The 20,353-nt window shown below is 43.1% G+C and overlaps 1 protein-coding gene across 4 annotated transcripts in view; it reads right to left on the bottom strand.

The window, feature by feature from the left end:
- Positions 1-369: 369 nt before the first annotated feature.
- PIEZO2 (piezo type mechanosensitive ion channel component 2) overlaps positions 370-20,353 on the bottom strand; it is a 418,746-nt gene continuing 398,762 nt past the window's right edge. For 3 of the 4 annotated variants that reach the window (XM_046670819.1, XM_046670820.1, XM_046670821.1), the window contains 9 exons: positions 17,156-17,314; positions 15,354-15,501; positions 10,860-11,048; positions 10,423-10,515; positions 8,950-9,122; positions 7,453-7,581; positions 6,178-6,257; positions 3,009-3,192; positions 370-2,009 (listed from right to left, as the gene is read on the bottom strand). In XM_046670819.1, coding sequence (XP_046526775.1) covers positions 1,757-2,009; positions 3,009-3,192; positions 6,178-6,257; positions 7,453-7,581; positions 8,950-9,122; positions 10,423-10,515; positions 10,860-11,048; positions 15,354-15,501; positions 17,156-17,314 — 1,408 coding nt within the window. In that variant the 3' untranslated portion in view covers positions 370-1,756. Of the gene's footprint in view, positions 2,010-3,008; positions 3,193-6,177; positions 6,258-7,452; positions 7,582-8,949; positions 9,123-10,422; positions 10,516-10,859; positions 11,049-15,353; positions 15,502-17,155; positions 17,315-20,353 lie in introns of those variants that run through there. The other variant, XR_006889979.1, reaches the window with a different exon arrangement.

The following is a 20,353-nucleotide window of genomic DNA, read 5'->3' as shown; positions in this document are numbered from 1 at the left end:
ACGCTCTCTGGAAATTCCCTGTTGACATTTTTAAAAGAAAGAATTCACAACCAGAAATATGCACAGTGATGCTTCCTGCTGTCCGGAAACCGGAACGCGTTCCCCAAGTGGTCTGATTTGTTGTTAAAATGAGTGAAGCGTTTATTGCGGGCAGGGTGGAAGGGCGCCGGCTTTCACGGTTGAGAACAAATACGCGCTAATTCTCTAGAAGACACTGGCACCATTTGTACTCTGCTACTTTTTTAAAGCTCCACGTTCACTGTAATAGCTTCCTGTTTGGAAATCAATTTGTTACTGGTCATTTCCTCTTCATACTGTTCATATAGAGCACCCACATGTGAAAATCAATAACAACAACAAGAAGTGGATTCTTATCTCAGTTAATTTTTTTAACTCCTTGCACACAATACTGAAAACAATTACTTTTCCTATTTCATGCAAAAAAAGGCAGAAGGAGGGGTATTCTTAAAAGGACTTTGCAAGATGTGCTTTATTTTAAGTCAGTCCTGAACCCAGACTACATAAGATCCTTTCTTTGACATATTCTAGTCCATTCAATGATTCCTCTCAGAAACTGTATTTTAATATGGAATGAAAACTACATTTCAATCATAAGTTTTCATGCTACATTGCTATTTAATGAAGAGGTTGTATTATCAATAATAATAATAATTTAAGAAAAGGCCATTTTTTATTTCCCCAAGCTCAATATACATATTTCTTTCATAATTATGAACTTAAAAAACCCGTCTCAGATGTAAAAATGTGAATTGGAATATGTAAACTCTTTGATATACCTGAAAAACAGGGAGGAAAATGTCACATATTGGAAAAACCATTGCCTTAAATCATTGAAATGGGGAAAAGCGTGTTGAGGGCTGGGGAAAGGTAGGAGAGCTCAGGACCTCAGGGAGCAAACCTACAAAGTCGCAGGGTTCCAGGTCCAGCGGGGCAGCACGCGTATCTGTCTACCTGTGTCCGTGTTGCCGAGGAGTGGCTACTCTCTGAGGCAGAACAGCCACCACCACTGCTGGGCGTCACCAGCTGGGCCTCAGCAAAGCCGGTGTCCACATACTTGTTTTGCTGCTTTTTTTTTTTTCCTGAGACGTCACTGGTGTTTAATGGAAAGATGTCTTATGAGTCTTCAGTTAAGATAAGGCAGTAAGAGTGTCACTAATGTTATCTTTTTGCTTAGAATGAGGCTTGTCCTTCCACGGGCATCTTCACGGCCATTGGCTCCCTCCCTCTCTCCCCTCAGAATTGCTCAGGAGTTCTCAGCCTCCTATTGCTGTGACCTTTTGGGTGCGCCAAGGCCCATCTGTTCTCCTCCCAGCAGATCCCCCTTGGGCGACAGAGCCCTGTACACCGCCTGACGGCATCTCTGCAGGAGGGGTGCGAGCCCACACGGGAGAACATGAGAGTCTCTCCTCTTCCTTCTTCTCTTCTGTTTCTCTGAGGGAGCAGAGCCATAAATGATTCCTTCACACAGTCAATCAGAACGCAAGACACCGTTGACTAAACATAAAGCAAGTAGCCCTGACTGCAGAGAAATGGAATTACAAATAACGTTTTCAATAGCGCCTTAACTTGCAAGGTAGCTTGGACTGCAAAAGGAAGTCGACTCCTTTTGGCCACCTGCCAGAAGAGAAACCATTTCCATCAGACTAGAAATGTTTAGCTCTTATGAGAATATTGTGCTTTGTTTTTTTCTGAAAATTCAAATGTTAACTTGACTTGCAGTCTGTGTCGTAAGGTATCAATTTGTTTTTTCCCTGGTCCATTTGATCATGGTTTCTGGTGAACGATACAGGAATATTAATTTGGCATAGAGATCTTCCTCTAGTTCCAGTTCCCCTGTCTCTCGAACCAAAAAAATATCCGTGCACAACTTCAAAATTCGATCGACATTTGGAAGCTCCTCAAACATGATGGAGTGAGAAATCCCACTGAAGAATTCACGGACAAACTTCCCAATCACGAGGACAACCGAAGCATACAGTCCCATGATACTGAAAAAAAATTAAGTAGAAATTGTACTTAGCAGTTAAACGTGTACTATTGGACGTGTCTAAAAGAAAAAATAACATTTTCCTCAAACTTCACAGAAGATGTGATAAACTTATGAAAGCTTAAATTTCTTCCCTTTGGTGAAAACATTTATTTTTTTTCTGATTAAAAAGGTAATTTATGTTCTTCGTAAAAAAGCATTGACCTATTATAGAACTGTAGGCATGAAAAATGAAAGTCCTTTGAAATCTCACTTCCTGGAAATAATCAATGCTAACGGTTTCACGTATGAACTTCAGCTGGTTTTCTGCATATATTGTATGCATAGACCACATGCTGTATTTGGTAGAAATGCAAATGCACCATACACTTTTTGTACCTCGCACTTTTCACTTTAACAGGTTTATGTTTCAATTTCTGTGAAGACTAAGCTGCGTTCACCACTCAAAGTCTAATTGCCATCCATCACTGTATGGAGGTTCATTTGTATAATAAAATCCTGGATAGACAATGATTTATTAAGAGGCTTGTTCTGGGAAACAGAAAACTTTCCACTTGTATCTTGTAGGGAATGTGTGTGTCCTAAGATTTAAGCCTCAGAACGTGGTGAAATGGTAACATTGGTTATGTCCAAAACTGTGATTTCTAGTTGATCCTATATCTGCTAAGGTCAGAAGGAAATCTAAGCAGAAATCGATGCCAAATTCTAAGTTTAAACCCTGAATGCATCAACCTATGCTATAACAGGAAAGGTGTAGAGTTAAGAAGCTGGAAATGTGGCTTCTAGTACTGTCATTAATGGTGTGACTCACACAAGGCATTTTGACTTCTTTGGGACACTGTTCCCTTATTTTTTAAAATGAAGGGCCAAAGAGATGTGAATTTTAATATTCCAACTATAAAATTCGAGAACTCTAAGAAGATAAAAGGCCTACCATCCTCAACTTGATAGGACACAGAAGTAGACTCTTGTAACCGTTAACCCTTAAATGAGTCCTTACCCGTAGCCAGCCAGGAACCCCAGGCTAGGGGGGCTGACTTTGTCATTGAAGACCACCAGCTCCAAGGCCTGAGCATGCTGGTTGTATATTCTGTTTCCGGTCAGGTTGAGAACCCACCACTCACTGTTAGATTTAGTTGAAGTATCTCTTGACAAAATGATGGTGATATTCATGAAATTATTTTCTGGAAGAGGAGAAAAATAAAATCAAGCTAGCTTGAGAAGTTTAGGATTTCATGCACATCAACAGTTCTCAGATGCCCAAACCCAGTTATCATTCAAAGCACATGGTTCCAGGACAGAAGGACGTATGGACACGCTAGCAATGCAAGTGGAAAAGGAAGAGCGTGCACTAGGGGTGAACGGGGTTTCTCTTGTTCACTAATGAGGTTAGTCACTGTTGCTACATGTGCATGGCAGCCAAATCACAGGGGGGCAGTGAAAGACCCCCTGTGCTAATTATTCCAAATAACTACTTAGACATTTAAAAACCCAAATCATTGACTCTTGATTGAATTGACTGATTCATACATATTACTAGGATTTACTGAGTGTCTTCTAGGAGAAAGGCTAGGTGCTAGAGGTTACAAAGTTGCATACAGCATGGTTCCTTATCTCAGTGGGAAAGACCATGGACATGAGCACAATTTAAGGGCATGTGGCAACCACCCAAGGGCCTGGACTGACAAGGTCTGTTAGCTTGGAGAGATCGCTCCTGGTTGGTATGACCCATGAGGGCTTCCCAGAGGAGATACCTTCTGAGCTGAGTTTTGCTGAGTGAGAACTTCAATAGGTGGAGATGGAGTGGGGAGAGGAGACCCTTTCAGTGAAGATTGATGGCATGAAGTTCTGCAAAGTTCTGAAAACCCTAATGTATGATCAATGATTGCTTTTGTTGAAGCATAAGGTGATTGTGAAAGAATAGTAGAAGATAAGGCAAAGAAACAGCTTAGAACTACACTATATAGGTCTTTCTAAGAAGAGCCACCCCTACCAATGATAATAGGGCCTCCACTGAGAAACATGGCGGTGGGTTGTAAACTCCATGAAGGCAGGAACCAAGTCTGCATTATCTCACGCCAAATTCCTAGATCAGAGGAGTCTAGGACAGTGCCTGGCAATAAACATCTGTTTGTTAGATGGATGGATGGCTAGATGGATGGATCATGGAGAGTGAAGAAAGGCAGGAAACTGAGAAAGATAAAGTCCTCACCCAGGAAGAATGTGAACCACTCGGAATACTTAGGGACAGGAATAATGTTGGTTCTGATGTCCAGAGACAGTTCTGAGGGGAAATTTGGCCCCGGGACCAGATAGGCCAAGTTTGGATCTGGTTCTTGCACATATCGGTTGTATAACCTTCACACTTGGAGCCTCAGTTTCCTCACCCATAAACTGGTGATAACCATTAGCCTCTGCTAAATATACCTTGTGGTCAAGATCAGAAATACCTCAGTAAAGCTCATCAGATAAGCTGTAGGCAGGATCTGAGAACACCAAAGCCAGGTGGTCTGGGGAACAGGGACTTTGTAGGTTGGAGTTTAGATCATTCACAGGCAGACAAGCCAGTGTGAGGAGAGGCACAGCACAGGTCAAAGAGGAGGTGGATAAAGGATGCTGCACGGATGAAGGCAGGAAGGGGATGGGACCCAGGGCACAGGGAAAGGCTGACCTTGCAAGGGAGAGAGGACACATCTTTATTTGAGGCTGAAGGGAAGAAAGAAGGGGTCTGTGAAAATACAAGATGTTTTGCCAAGAAGAGAAAGGAGGCTGAAGGAGTGGCCCCTGGCCGGCTGGAACCCACTGGGAAGGCAGGAGGAGATGACCTGCTGAGGTAATGCGGCAGGGCAGAGCCTGCTGAGGGACAGAACCGTTTCAGGGGTAATGACTGATTGTGAGGCAGTCTGTAATGTCAGACCAAACATTTCTAGAACTATTCCAGATTGAAAGGGAAATACAGTTGACCCTCTGTATCCCTGGCTTCTGCAACTGCGGAGTCAACCAACGGTTGATCGAAACGGCCTATGATGGTTGCATCTGTCCTGAACGTGTACAGGCTTTTTTTCTTGTCATTATTCCCTAAACAATACAGTATAACTACTATTTACACAGCATTTACCTTGTAGTGGGCTCTGTAAGTAATCCAGAGATGATTTAAAGTAAACAAGAGGATGTGGGTAGGTTATATGCAAATACTGCCCCATTTTACATAAGGGACTTGAGCATCTGGATTTTGGTGTCCTTGGGGGTCCTGGAACCAATCCCCCACGGATACCAAGGGAGGACTGTACCAGGTTCTCAATGCATCTTGCAATTACCTTGCAAGACATATGTTTTTACCGTCGAGGAAGAAGAGCATACAGATGTGGGGGCCAGCCAGTGCTGTCCTCCGCCGGCCTTCTTTCCTGCCTCTATTTCTGGCAATCTCCATGGGGATTCTGACTGTTTACTTACATCTCTGTCTTTCCAGCTAAACGCGAGCCATGCAGAGGCTGGTCTCCAGTGCCCAGCACACTGCCTGGTGACAGTAAGTGATCCATGTCGGCAATGAATGCACATGAACTGGATAACTGCATTGTCCTTCTACCTTTCCCAGGTGTATACATCTACTCTGGTCCAGGTAATTGATTAAGTCACACAGTGCTCGATAATTAAGAGTCCCAAAATACCAATTCGCTACCATCACTGTTATATTGGGAAGATATAGTCCTCAGAGTAGGACTATTGAATTTAATCACCCTTAGGCTGAATCAAGTACATTCCTGCTGTCTTTTTATTGTTCTTATTGGCTGGGGGGAGGGAGGGAGCCTTCATATTTAACACTGTATGAGACAGTTTTCTGCCAAAAATATGGCTGCTAACAGAAACAAGTAAACAGACAGATTAATCAGTAGTAAAAGTCACTAAACGTGGATCTAAGCCAATCCTGTTGTATATCAATGAAAGACAGAGTGTTCTATATCAATGAAAATGAAGAATATGGCTCCTGGATGAGCACATGACTCCTTCTGGCTGGCGAAGGCAGCTGGCAGTCTTAGGCTTCTTGCAAGCCGTGTCACACAGGGAAATAAACCAGAAAGGAGCTTGATAAAGGCTGAAAATGCAAACTGTAGAAGTTGAATGAAAGAAGGACTAAAAAAATTTCTGAAACAATTCCTTCTCATTCTTACCAGACAACAGTTGCTTTATAGGTTTTGAGTTGGAATCACTGGGTGCTTTCACGTAATACGGGTAGATCTTTTCTATAGTCCTGTGCATTAAGAAAAAAAAGGAGGTAATTAAGTTTTAGTTGATTTACCCACATAAAGTTGATTTTTTGTTGTTATTTTTGACCTCGTATCAAACAAATAATGGCGAGAGTCTTCATACATCTACGCAACATGTAGTCATCATAATTTATGCATTTCCATTATAATCAGACTTCTCTGAGGCTGAGCGAGTTCACCAGGTTCTCTCCAGATCCTCGTGTGAACTCTGTACACCAGCTAGTTAATGGCTTAAAACCTGCTACAGACATTTTCCCCTGTCTGTGACTGTTCCTGAAGCTCAGGGCTCTTTCTTGCTAGGATCCTGTAACTCTCATCAATCGCATTGAGCACTCTTCTAATTTTAAGTTTTAGGATTTCAAAAATATCTATAATCAAGTGGCCTGCATGAGTTGCTCACGCAGAGTGAGGGCTGAGAAGAGACCTGCTGACCCCGGCTCGGCCCTGCTTCTGCGGTGGGCGAGCTGGCCTGAGGCCGTTTCGCCTCTCTAGACCCGTGTTCTCACCCGGAAATGATGCAGGGACTGGACGATCTTCAAGGGCCCCTCCACTTTAACGATTGACAAGGGCTGTCTTGGGGACACATCTGAGGACTGCATCAGGGCGCTTCCTATCGTCACTGCATTAAAACAGGGCCGGGCAGACTGGAGGGCAGCCTGGGCAAGCCTGGGGGACGTCGGGAATATTCCACTTGGCAGTTTTACGCCAATAGCATCTTTTTCTCTTGCTAGTTCTCATGTCAGAATCTATACATCACGGTTTGGATTGTTTGAAGTGGAGTACTTGTACGGCAGGATAATATGTTAAAATGTAGTTTTTCCCCCCGAATTTCCTTTTCCCCCTTGGCTTCCTTCATCCCCCATTCATTGGCCAGGCATCCAGTGACCCTGCAGCAGGAGTAGCAGTAGCAGAGGGTCCCACAGGGTCTTTCCCTGGCTTCTGGTGCTTATGGTCAGATTCAGCAAGGCCTGCTACCCAGAGATGCGATCAACCCTCCCTGTGTGAGTGGACGGAGAGCAGGAAGGAAGAAATGGAGTTGCTTTAATCCAGCACAATGAGGCTTCCAAACAGAAATTCGCTCAGTTACTGAGGTTCTTGAACACAAGCATTTGTAGATGGAGCTTAGGTACCAGATAGACACATCTATTGAAGCTGTGTTAATAGCAACAGTCAACTTACACAGGTGTTTTGGAACTTTCTGTGTTGTTGCCAGCTATCATTTTAGCTATATTCTCTCGGGTAGTATTTTTAAGAGGAAAGGAAAGCTTATCTGTTGCTATTTCTGCTTTTGCACCCAGACTCATGTTTCTGTGGAAAAAAAAAAAAAAAAAGAGCTCAATGTCAGTGATTATTCAGAAGTCGGGAAGAGAGATTTAAAAATTCACGTGATTCTTCATTTTATTAATCTCACCAAGTTTTCACTGGGTTCACAAGTGTCAACCCAACCCTGTGTGTCTGCCTCACCTTTATGTCCAGCCTCTTAGACAACCAAGTTAGTACAACCCCAGGAGGCCACAAACCCCTCCAGAACAGAGGCGGGCGAGGACAGAGTCCGCTGACTCACAGAGAAACCATCTTGACCTCTGACAGGAGTTTCCCAACACTGTTTACAGTAACCCCATCAAGCTAGTCTCCACATGTTTTAAAAAGATTGTTCAATCAGGGTGATTTTTAATTTTCATTGGTATTGTTCTTGTTTTGGTAGCTCTTCAAAGAAAAGGCTAGGAAGTAAATTTTTGGCAGTACAGAATTCCGTGTGAGGAATTGGGGACATTTGAAAGGAGAAAATAAGATTAAAGAAGGAGTTCTTTAAATTCTGAACAGCTCACTTTGAAATATTCTTTACCGTTTCCTTGTAAATTCCCTGTAGATTGGAAAAGCCTGATTCTCTATCTATCGTGATTCTTTCTGAATTCCAAGAAGCTGGTATTGTGGACCCAAATGGACCTATCACTTCCCTGACCAAATAAGCTTGCCCAGAGTCCCTGTCACAGGAGTGTGATTACAGAAAGAAAACTCATTGGCTCCTGTCCTGCCTCGAGGCCCCCAAGCGACACTGTTAACGTGTCCAGCTTTTGGCTGCAAGAACTTTTCCTAAGACATGCTCTGTCTAAAGAAGTGAAGCAGTGGCTGCATGCTGCCACGGGCTCAGCTTAGGTGGAAAGGAAGCTCCTCAGCTCTCCATCCTGGGGCTGCCAGGCTGCTCTCACAGTCACGCTTGGAGGACAGATCCCCCAGGGCTTCCCTGGTGTCGGAGGCGTGGAGTGAGCAGCCGAGGCTCCAGAGGCTGCAAGTTCTTTATTATTAAGACAAAACTTCAACCTTTCAGAGAAATCTTAGAATTCACCCAGACTCTGCTTCATTTTATAATCATCACCTCTTTCTTTTCTTTCTACCTCTCTCTCTTGTTTGCAGAACTCATTGCCAGCCTCTCTTTAAAAACTGAAGTTAGCAGAAAAAAGGGAAACTGAAGAAGTTCTTAGTTTTGTCAATGATTCCCAAGCAAGTCATTACTTAATAAATAAAAATGTTAGTTTTAGCATCAAATGGGTATTCCCAAGATGCAGTGTCAACCAAGATCCACATTACCGGAATTCTTCTATCCTTCTACCCCACCCCCGCCCTGAGTTTAGATGGGGGAAAGGGGGAAATTATGCATGGAAGCACAGTAACTACCTCTGAATACTCCAGGAAAAAACAACAGAGAAGCTACTATTGGGGTCCGTGAGTTCGTGTATCATTTTCTGCTTACTGGGAGGGCTGATGGTCCACAAAGAATTTGAGTTTCCTTCCAGTTCTGCTACTGTTATGTCTTCTTTTTCATAATTTTCCAGAAATTGCATAGCACCCTGTATGCGCACAAATATACATGCATAAATAGATCACATACGTGATGATACATAAGGAAAGTGATCACTCTTCCTTGTAACTGACTGAATAGAGAGGATTTCTTCCTATGAAAGGAAAATCTCTATAATGGACTGTCTCGGCGTTCCATTGTACTAACTGTGCTCCCACAGGTACGGGCAGTCACGTCGCCAAACCCAGGGGTGGTGTTGCCACAGTAATGCAGCTGTGGAGTCATTCTAATTAAACAGTAAAGAAAAGTCAGATGCTTGAGTGTCACTTTTCCTCCCCACTAAGAAGGAAATCTATCAACTACTGGGGAACGTCTCTTGTGAGAGAGTCAAATTTAACACACCCAGGACATCCTGGCCCTGGCCCCATAGCTGTTCATTCTTCAAGATTAGTTTTGACAGTGTGCATTATAGGCGGATAATTTTACAAAAGAGAAAAGTTTGCCTAATCACTTTCTTTAAATAAAAAGCATTACTTGTAAAGTAAATTTTAATTATGAAAAATCATGTTAGCATATTATTAGAAGTTTGGGATGTAGAGAAAAGAATTACATCGGGCACAACTCTGCCACCAGAATCTTATCACTGTTTTATGCAGCAAGAGATGAGTATCTGATTTTTTTATCATTTTAAAAATAATATTGTATAACCTTTTCATTTACGTTTTATCTTGACAAATTTTCCTGCCATGTGTAGTCTTTGTAATGATTATTTTTCATTACAAGACAGGTTGCTTGGCAAATATTCAGACAGCATGGCATGTAAATAAAATAAAAAGTGCTACCCCTTCTCCCCCACCGAACACCCCACAAGCCAGTGCCAATCAAATCCAAGAAGTACACCTGCCGTTATTTATTCAACCAGCTCCTCCTTGTTGGACCCTCAAGTTGCTGCTGGTTTTTACTACTGCAGAGAATGCTCTCAGGAGCAGGTGCCTGCACAGAGCTTTCCCCATATTTTGAATTCTTTCATTAAGATAGATTTCCAGGGCAGATCTACCAGTCAAAGGGATCCATATCTCTCACAATTTAAAAAGAATCAACATCTGTTGTGCTTACATCAAAATGTTCTGAATTAAAATTATGTTTGTTAACACTCTGTTCAATAATATAGATATAAGGTCTCAGATTATCAAAGTGGCCAGTGGCCAGGAAGCTGCTGGGTATAATTGATAATCTCTGAAAAGTCCTTCCCACCACCACAGGCATGGCAAACAGTGACAAATATGACAACCAGGACGCTCACCCAGGTGAAAGATCTTCATAGAGATCTATTATATGCATTTACTTACAGTGTCCCTAGAAAAAGCTTTTATAAATTTATTAAACTTTGGCTGGTCCATAACTTTCAACTGGCTTTGCTGGGCACTCATCGTGAAAATAGGCTGGAAAACAAAGGTATACAGTGTTGTCAATATTCCAAAGCTGTTCTCTGCATCCTGGGATAAAGAAAAACATTTACACGTATATCACCCATTGAGTACCCAACAGCAACTGGTCTCAGAGATCTCTTTTGGAAGGAACTATGCCTGTGCTCAAAAACAAAACAGAGCTATTCTTTCACTGTCTCGTGCACCTTATTTCAAACATCACATAGTCAAAATTGAAATAGGAAATACGGAATTGCAAAACCTAACCACACGTCCTGTGGGTGGTTATCAGGAAAGACACCTGTGGCAGGTGAGGTGCCAGCAGGTAGGTGAGACCGGGAGAAGTGCACAGCCATTACCTGGTACCCTCCCAGGGTGATTGTGACGGAGACATCCAGGGGCTGGTTGATCACTCCAGCGACAGACTTGATCAGGGACATGAAGAGAAGAGGAAACCAGACGATGCAGATGAGCAGCACGATGATCATGCCCCCCATGCCATACTTTACCACCTTCTTCTTTTTCTGCCCCCGAGGCTGAGGGTATCTCTGCAACGGAAGAGTTCCCAAAGGCTCAGTGCCATCCCAGGGGGAGTAGGGGGGCGACTGGATTCAGTCCCGATTCTGCTCTGCCTGCTCTGAACTGGGGAGAGCAGCCTTGTCCCCACCTGGTAGGAAGTTAGGTAGTGACGTGAGGCTGTAATGAGCTCGCTGTACCAGGAAGTACCACTAGGGACCGCCACAGCCTAAGTGCCTTTCTCCTTAAAATGGCCGTGTGGGTCATGCCGGTGGCCCACAGGTCAAGGACTCTGCTGAACGGTAGTTCTGCTTTGAAGGGATCATGCAGGAGAAAGACATTTGACTTTAAATTTCTGAATATTCAAAAGCTATGCCTTTCAACTGATCTCTTCCTGCCCTTGGTGGGTGGAAAAACATTTTTAATTTTACTCATGACACAGGTTGTCCAAGATGTTGTTTTTCACATCCTACAATAAGATGTGTAGGATCAGAAGCGCCTTCTCTGGGCCACCGTGACTCTGCACAGGCCCTCGCTGGGTGCTCTTCTGGGGGGTGGTGTTGGAGGGAGGGTAGGTGTGTATTGATGGGGGTAGGTGTGTGTGTCACACGAGGGGTTTGCTCTCTCATACAAGAGCAGTGTGCTGGTAGGGCTGGAATCACTTCTATTGTTTTTATTAAGGACTCACCAAGCACTGAGCTTAGAGACTCTGCACAAGGTGGAAGGAGCTAGCTTGCTGTCTGGTATTAAAGCTACTTCAGATCTATACGTGCATTCCTAGTTCTTTGTGGCTTCACAGTGACCAGTTTTCTTCCAGGGTTACCCTGGAGGTTAGGCTATATACATTGCATGGTGGCCGTCCCCACTCCCCAACCCGGCCTGTTACCCTGGGGCTCACACTCCCTCAGGGAGATCGGTTCGTTTCAATAGGTTAAGGTAAGGAAAGAGAGACACTGAGCGCTAGGTCACAAACTCAGAGAGAGGCCTGGGAGTCAGTATAGATGTTCTCAAGAACTTTAAAGGACCTTGCTACAAAGGCTCTACGAGCCTCGACACTTAGTGATTGTGGGAGATGGGTCTGGAAACATGAGGACAGGGGGCTGCAGTGGAGGGCAGAGGAGAGCCAGGATGGGGAACAGAATACACCGAGTGCACATAAGATAATGCTTCTAGATGACGCTGCTCTGTGGAAGCTGTGTGAAGTTCAGATCACAGCAGTGTGTTTCGATATTTTTGCTCTGGAATTTGATACTGTTGGTTATAATTTTCTATTTTGAAAGAAAAACTAGAGTCTACTATTTAAATATTTGAAATATATATTCATACACATAATGCACACACGCACACACCTATATGCATACACACACATGTAGGTTTGCTCTTTCATGATTTTCTCGGTGAGGCAAGTTTAGACAATAGGCCACTCCTCCCACTCCGACAGCACCCCTGCATTCCATAGCAAAGAGTCGTGTGAATTAAAGGAGATTTGTCTTATCTCTGCCAAGAGCAGCTCGGGTCTCCTCTTCTGCCTCAAGTGGGACCACACAGTTGCTTTCCTGAAGGCTCATCTCCAAGTCCCCAGAACCCCCACCCATCTCGTCCCTCCTCCTGCTCAACCCTCCTTGCATTTCCCAGGAGAGAACAGGGCCAAGGCCTTCAGATCTGTCTATAACTATGAGGCCACTTTTCCCCTCACTTTCCAAAGAGACTGCCCCTTCACGTCCTGCACTGCTCCGTCCTCCCCTTCCTGGGACAGTCAGCTCTCTCCTGCGTCTCTGTCGGGCTACACTTCCAGCCAGCTTCCTGCAATGTTTCAGGAGATGGCTACGTGGAGTGATTGTAAAATGTGACTAGGAGCGAGCGGCCTGCATTGTGTGTGCTCATGCGAGCAATTTGCCTTTCAGGAAATTGTCCTTGCTTCAGAAAGTATATTCATAAAGTCCCAGGAGCATATTACAGTCGACATGGAATAATCCCCCAAAACTGACTTTAAAAGAAGCTGACTCTTCCACTTCGTACTAGACAAGTGATTGTCACTGGTAATGTTTCGTCTCTGATGGCGTAGAGTAGAAACTAGTGCCAGATGCCCATAGACTCCCTTAATATGTACCCTTTTCAGGAAGTTTTACCATGCTTGACTTAAAAAGCAGATGTTCTGAAACAGCCATCAACTTAGCCTAAGACAGAAGTATATATTTAAGTAGATGTGAGGCATTAAAATGAGGCTTTTTACCTCTTAAAGATAAAATAAAAAGGATAATTGCAAGTCTTCAATTGGGCGAGAATGCCTAGTGTTCTGGGCCAGAACGACTCTGTCCTTCATAAGGAGAACGGGCATTGGGTGTGACCGCCTCACTACAGTATTAAGAATGTTGTCCACAAGTAGAGTATACAACTATGTACTTGGGGGCTTTGAGGGGGAGAAAAAAAAAGACTGTTGTCATCTGTTGGCTCAAAGGCGGTGAAAATCGTGTATGAGCCAAGGAACAGGGCAGCCATAGCTGCTCACATGAAAGATGGCCCTGCCTCTGTGTGGGAGAGTTACAGGAGTTCGGATTCAGAAACCCACTTGTAAAGAGCCCGCTCCCGTTCATCCAGGGGAAGAGACGCCTCATCGTTTCTGGCACCCTGTGGGCAGGCTTGGGGACTCAGAATGCCTTTTCTCACTCTTGCTCTCAACAGATGAACTTGTCTACTTGTGGAGAAGACAGGCTATCTGGCATGAGTTTGTTCACTGCTGCCGCCCTCCACCCCTCAGCTTCGTGGGACAGCAGCTCCTCTTTCACTGCTGACCCATTTCCCTGCCTCTGATTCTACACTTTCCGGATCCCCATCTGGATCTTCCTCCTTTGCCTCTGATCCTAAGAACTTTTACTTTTCTTTTTTCTTCTGGTCTTTTGCTTACCATCTCAGAAAGGTTCAGATCCTCTTGTTCTGAAATCATCCTCTTGACTTGCCTCTCTTGAACTGATTCTCTCTCTTGCCTTTCCCTTGCCTATGATTGCTCCCTCCAAAATGGCAGCTACAGGAGTGACACCAGGCAAGGCTGCCCAGTGGTACCCAGCCCAAAATGCTGACCCCCAGAACTGTGAGCAGAAAAAATGGTTATCTTTAAACCACTAAGTTTTGAGATATTTGTTGGCAGCAATCGACAACTGATACAACCCCTGTTGAATGAATGGCTCCAGGAACTGGAGGGAGACGTCCAGAGGTGGCCCGTCTGTGATGAGGTAGCTTTGATTATTAGAAAGTTCTTCATGTTCCATTGAGACTTACTGGAGCTTTTGCCTACTTGTCTTAATTCTGTTTTCATGAGTCTCACAACCTAATTTGAATTTTTCATCTGTTTTCCAATATTTCAAATAGTTAAAAACAGCTACTATTTTTGCCTCCCCCCACTTTTTTCTAGTTCAGACTGAATGACTCTTGGTTCTTCCTACTTTTCCTCATATGTCATGATTTCCAGACCCACTGTCACCTTGATTGCTACCCTCAATGTCCCTTTGGTAGACTGGCTCTCATGTTCTGTCATCGTCTCAACTCTTTTGCTCCTTAAAAATCAGGACGAGTTAGTATGATTTTAAGTATACTGCCAATCCCCATCCTCTTCACTCCCACAAACCCCATTAACACAGAGGCCACAGTACAATGGGCCCCATGACTTCAAAGCTGAAACTCGCAGAAGAAGCTGCAGAACACACCGGAAATTATATGGAGTAGGGAGGAATTTTCCAAAGAGGGTATTCTCAAGATGAGGAAAAAAGACATTTCATACCACCTTGGCTAATGTTTTTTGGGTATTTCTATTGCTATTGTGCAAAAACTCCTGTTTCACATCTCAAAGTTTTGAAAAATCCAATAAACAATAGTAATTTTACCCATAATTGAACCTTAGAATAAGCAAATATTTGCATTTCAATTTCCTTTGCACAGAAGTTAAATTGTCCCTCATCGCAGAGTAAATGAGAAGGTGAGCCAGAGTCCAAGTCTCCTGCCCCCACAGTTCTCTACATACCACATTCCCTCCTGCTCCCAGGTGAGCCATTTAAAAATTACTGGGTCATCCACCAATATATCATTTCTTCCTTTTAAAATAACTATAATGTACAGTTGCCAAAGGAAGAGCACATCTGGATGCTCTTGCTGGCTAAGGCAGCAGCAAGTCCCCAGTTCCCAACTCCAGCAGGGTGGAAAGCAATGGGACTTTTATAGGGCCTGGTAGTTTTTGCCCCGTCTCCATTTATTTGACCATAATACTTGCAGAAACTCACATTAATCTTATAACCAGCATATATCTAAGAGAAACAAACAAGGATAAGGCATTTTTATTGACTTACTTTTTCTGACTCCCGCCAACACTTCAGGATGAATATGTGAGCATAGATGTCCTCTACACAGATCCAGCTGGAGAGGCTCAAGGTCGTGTCTGTCCACACCCAGTCCATCACGGCCCTCAGCTCAGTCAAAAACGGAACAAGGCGGAACCTGGCAGAAACCACGTATTGTTACACGGTTGTGGGATGGTCCCTATCACCGGGCCAACGCTGGCAGCTCATGTAGTTCCTTATTGTTTTAGCTCTTGTGACAGAAAAAATTCTCAAGGTGATCTTTATGGTAAAATCCAACTTGGAATACAACTGATTTTCTTTGTAAGTCCAATATAGGGTTTGGTATTTTCCATTCCTTTCTTTTGGGCAGATGTCTTAATAAATTTGGATTCCTTTTTTAAAGAAGTTTGAAGGTGTCTTCTGCAATTTTTCTCATCAAAGTCTTGTAGTTTTCATTGTATAAATCTTTCTCTTCTTTGGTTAAATTTATTTCAAAGTATTTTATTGTTTTTGCTGCTATTGTGAATGAGAGAGTTTTCTTTATTTCTTTTTCAGGTTTCATTGTTAGTATATGGAAACACAACTGATTTCTGTATGTTCATTTTATATCCTACAACTTTACTGAATTTGTTGGTTAGTTCCAACAGTTTTTTGGGTGAGTCTTTAGAATTTTCTCTATACAAGATCATATCATCTACAAATAACCACAATTTCACTTTTTTAAACATTTATCTGTTTATGTTATGAGAATCTGTTGGTCAATTATTGGGGCTTTGCTGTTGAATGAGCTGGGAAAGACTATTCACCAGGTAAGTGGAAGATGAGGGCAAATGAGAGAAGTAAGAGGAAGTCCTCACCAGCGGAGGCGGGAGGGCCCACAGCTGGCGGACTAAGGCTGACAGGACTCTGGTTAGCCTCTTGTGTTTCAGCTGGGAATGGGTTGGCCTGGGCTCCTCTCAGGTCTGGGGACTTATCATTATTTCCTGAGTGACACAGAGCTTCTCCCAAGCTGGAGAACCGGGGTTCATCCCTGGGTCCTCACAGTGGCGGAGTTACCACTCAGAAAGCACCCCGTGCTACTCAGCTCTGTTGGAGGAACACTAACCCAACCCCTAGAAGAAATGTCAGGCCCCCACCCAGGATGGCACTAAGTGAAACATCGTTCCACTCATGACAGTTCACAACATCTGAGAATGTTTAACACCCTTTTGTGACTAAGTCACCAGTCCCCAGGTCTGGTGCCACCAGGGAGTGAGCAGTGCCGTGAGTAGCCTGACCCTCTATATCATGGTATAACTTCTGAGGGAACAGAGGAGAGATACTACAAGTGAAATCCTCACGTGGAAGAGCCAATATGCTTCATCTGAGTAGTTAACTTACAACCAGCAACAAGCAAGTTGTGTGGCATTCAGGTTGGTGTCAGGTGGAATAAATGCCCCTCTTCAATGGGTGAACTTATTGTATTCTTAAAATGCCGAAGGTATTTGGAATAGTCCAGATTCCAATTATCCTGTTCCATTTTTGCAGAAGTATTAATACTTAAGGATCATGTATATCTATTTTCCTCCTGCAATATTATCACAGTAAGTATGTAGGATACAGAAATAGAAAATTAATCCTCGTGGATGACCTAGAACAATATCGTGGCTGGGTGTGTGGCAACTACACATGGAAAGGGGTTTGAAGAGGTGTAACTGTTCTTTTGTGAAGCACTGTAAGAGTCCATGCGGATCTACACTGCTGCCCATCAGCATTCTCCCTTCAGCCCCAGCCTCCCCTCTGGGAGCGACGTGCGTGCCGAGAGTCCTTACCCTTGAAACAAGAAGAGGTTGACATAATTGTAGCTCTTTGTGAGGAAGTTTCCAAGGACACGAGTTGGGTAGCCACAACGGATTTGGTAGGCAGACAGCCCGAAGTAAACACACTTCACAAAGTACCAAAGCTGAGCAACCAGGTTCTGGCTGAATTTCCTAAAATGTAAAAGATCAGAAAAGTGAAGCAATGGAATACTCTCCTGGTGCAAAAGGACACCAGCATAGTATTAAAAAAAGCCTAATTGCCCCTCTAGCACTCAAAGTCAATTCAGTCAACCGTAGGGAATTCTCTACACATAGTGCATAACTTCAAAGGCTAAGTGTAGGGTAAGAAAATCTAATAATTAAAAAAATTCCTGTGATTGATGCTCCCAACTAACAAGTACATCTACAACTATGAAGTGTATTACTTCACTGTTTAGGCCATGATTACAAGAAATTACTAAGTGAATTTACTTATAAACATTTCTTCCAATGTCAATGCTGCTGCTACCATGGTCCAAATTAAAGCCTGACACAGAAAAAACAAAATGGATTTCTTACTTAAAAGGACAACATAATTTGGAAGATGTAAGAGAAAGAATTCTGCGATGTGAACTCCCAATTCTTTTTTGCTACACAACTATAAAGATGGGTAATGGATTAACAAAATTTTGACACCTGGATTTTGGTTCCAGTTCTGTTTACAAGATATGGGGTTTGTTCCTCAAGCCATCATTTCTCAAGACAGCAATGTCTTTATTTGAAAATTTTCCCTAACTCTGAAAATCGATGACTCCATGATCTAACCTTCCTTTTTAAAATGATGTCCTCAAAAATAGAGACGGTAGTCCCTTCTCCTGGTGAAGAACTCGTGAAGAGACCCAATGTGTCGTGCAGTTCATGAATGCTAGCGTAAGTCAGAGCAAAAACTTAATGGAACTAAATTTCACAATAGAAAAAAATTTGGAACACCATTTTTAAAGAATGATGAGCTATAGGGCCATTTTTCAGTTTGGATAAATGCAGCATTCTGCAAGAGTCTTAAACATGGCCAGTACACATTTTAAAAAGGAAATAAAAAAATAAGACTTGTGACTCAGCAAGACCTAGTATAATCTCCCCTGTGTTTAAACTCAAGAGCAATACTGGAAGTTTTTTACACAAGCCGTGTTTTACTCTTTATGTTGTATTTTGGATTTGTCTTATTAACTTTTAATTTTGTTATTAGAAGAAAACGTGTTATTTTAAAATTCAAATAGCTATTCTTTAGTTGACAAGATCTAAGAATAAGCCAGGAACGTGTGGGCCTGCATGTCTGGGGAGCCCAGGCATCTTTACGTAGATCTCAACAACTAAATCTCAAAAATATTGCTTATGAATGTCTCCCCTGTAGAGAAATCCAGCTTTGGTACCTCAGGACCTAATGAATTAATTCAACTATATTTGACCATGACCTAGAACTTGACAAGCTAGGAACAAATATATGAGATATTTTACAGACAGCCCATGTCAACTATCCATCCTCCTGCTCTTTCCAGGAACTGTCTGTATCAGTAGAACATTAAGAAGAACATTATTTTAGCTCTCCAGGAAAATGTCCTTTGATTTTACAGAGACTTAATATGAAAACTGCACGGGAAAAAATTATTCGGCATCTATCAAAATTATAGTCAAAGACACAAAACTGTGTTACCTTCTGTTCTTTATAAAAGGACCAATCCATGTTTTACTCATTAAAAAAAGTAGACATTTGCTCTCCTACAACCTTAAAATGTGTCACCTTGGAATAAGGAACAGCTAATCTGTAGTTCCTGAAGTGGTCATGTTAACTGTAACGAGGGGCGGTGAGGGAGTCCTGTGCTGCAAGAGTTTCTCCTTGGCGTCTCTGCGTGTTTCAGTGCAGGTGGGAGTCACGCCTTACTCCTCCCTGGGTCTCCCACGGCACCTACTTACACGGTGCTTTGTAGCCTGTAGGCAACTACTGAATGTTTGTGGACCAAACGACGTGCACGAACACAGCAAAAACCATTTATCAGATTAATTATTCAAGATATTGGAGCTTCCTGATGCTCAGTATTCTGATCAGTAGCCATAATTTTCTTCTGTATAGCTTAAAAAAGACTGTTTATTTCTTCTTTTCTTGTTTTGAAAAGGATTTAGACAATATGACCTAAATTAATATGAACAATAATGAATTAAATTTTCAGTAACAATATTTGAAGGAGGAAAAATGAACTTTGAATGTTAAGTAATGGCAGCAGGGTTTGAAATGTCAGTAAATTATGTTGCCAATGACATGCTGGCAACGAAGACAGAAGGCTTGCTGGTGCTAATATATCTCGTGTTAAATATCTCAAAATAAAGATAGGATAATGTATTGCACTAGGAATGGCCATTAGGTGAGGCTCACTGGTGAAATCCAGCAAGGCAGACATGGTCGCTGTGGCCACAGCTTTAGTGACTGTCATAGTGACTTGAGCCCTGGGGAACACTCTGTGGGCCTTCCCAAATGGGGCCGGGTCCGTGCCTCATTCACATTGGTCTACTGCCCTGGACACAGGAGGTGCTGTGCATTTACTGAAAATGTGAAACTGAACTGAATATACGCTTTTATAAGTCACTACAGGAGAAGCTTTCATGCAATCAGTCATAACAAACATTTCAGCAGGATTTGCTTTGGCAGGTGTTTTCTTACGTGGTTAATCTCTTCAAAAGCCTGGCAAAACAGTATGGCAGACAGAAAAATGCACCCACCCAAAGACGTGCACGTGCTAATCTCCAGAACCTGTGAACGCGTCATCCTTACCGGGCAGAGAGGACCCTACAGATGTGGCTAAGGTTAAGGGACTTGAGATGGGGACATCGCCCGGGTTATCCAGGTGGGCCCAGGCTAATCAGATCCTTAAAGGAGACAATCTTTCTCACTGTGGTCAGCGGGAGACGTGACCATGAAAGAAGGGTTAGAGAGACACAATGGGAAAAGGACTCAACCCCTCTTGCTGGGTTTGAAGATGGAGGAAGGGGCCACCAGCCAAGGAACATGGGCACCTCTAGGAGCTGGAACAGGCAAGGGAGCGGATTCTCCCCAGAGCCTCCTGACAGGACCAGCCCTCTCAGCACCTTTATTTTAGTCCAGTGAGACCCGTGGCAGACTCCTGACCCACCGGATTGTAAAATGATAAATTTGCATTGTTTTAAGCCCTAGGTTTGTGG

This window comes from Equus quagga, chromosome 9, assembly GCF_021613505.1.
Source record: "Equus quagga isolate Etosha38 chromosome 9, UCLA_HA_Equagga_1.0, whole genome shotgun sequence".
Lineage (NCBI taxonomy): Eukaryota > Metazoa > Chordata > Mammalia > Perissodactyla > Equidae > Equus > Equus quagga.
The sequence above is the reverse complement of the archived record's forward strand: the minus strand, read 5'-3'. Positions and strand labels throughout refer to the sequence as shown.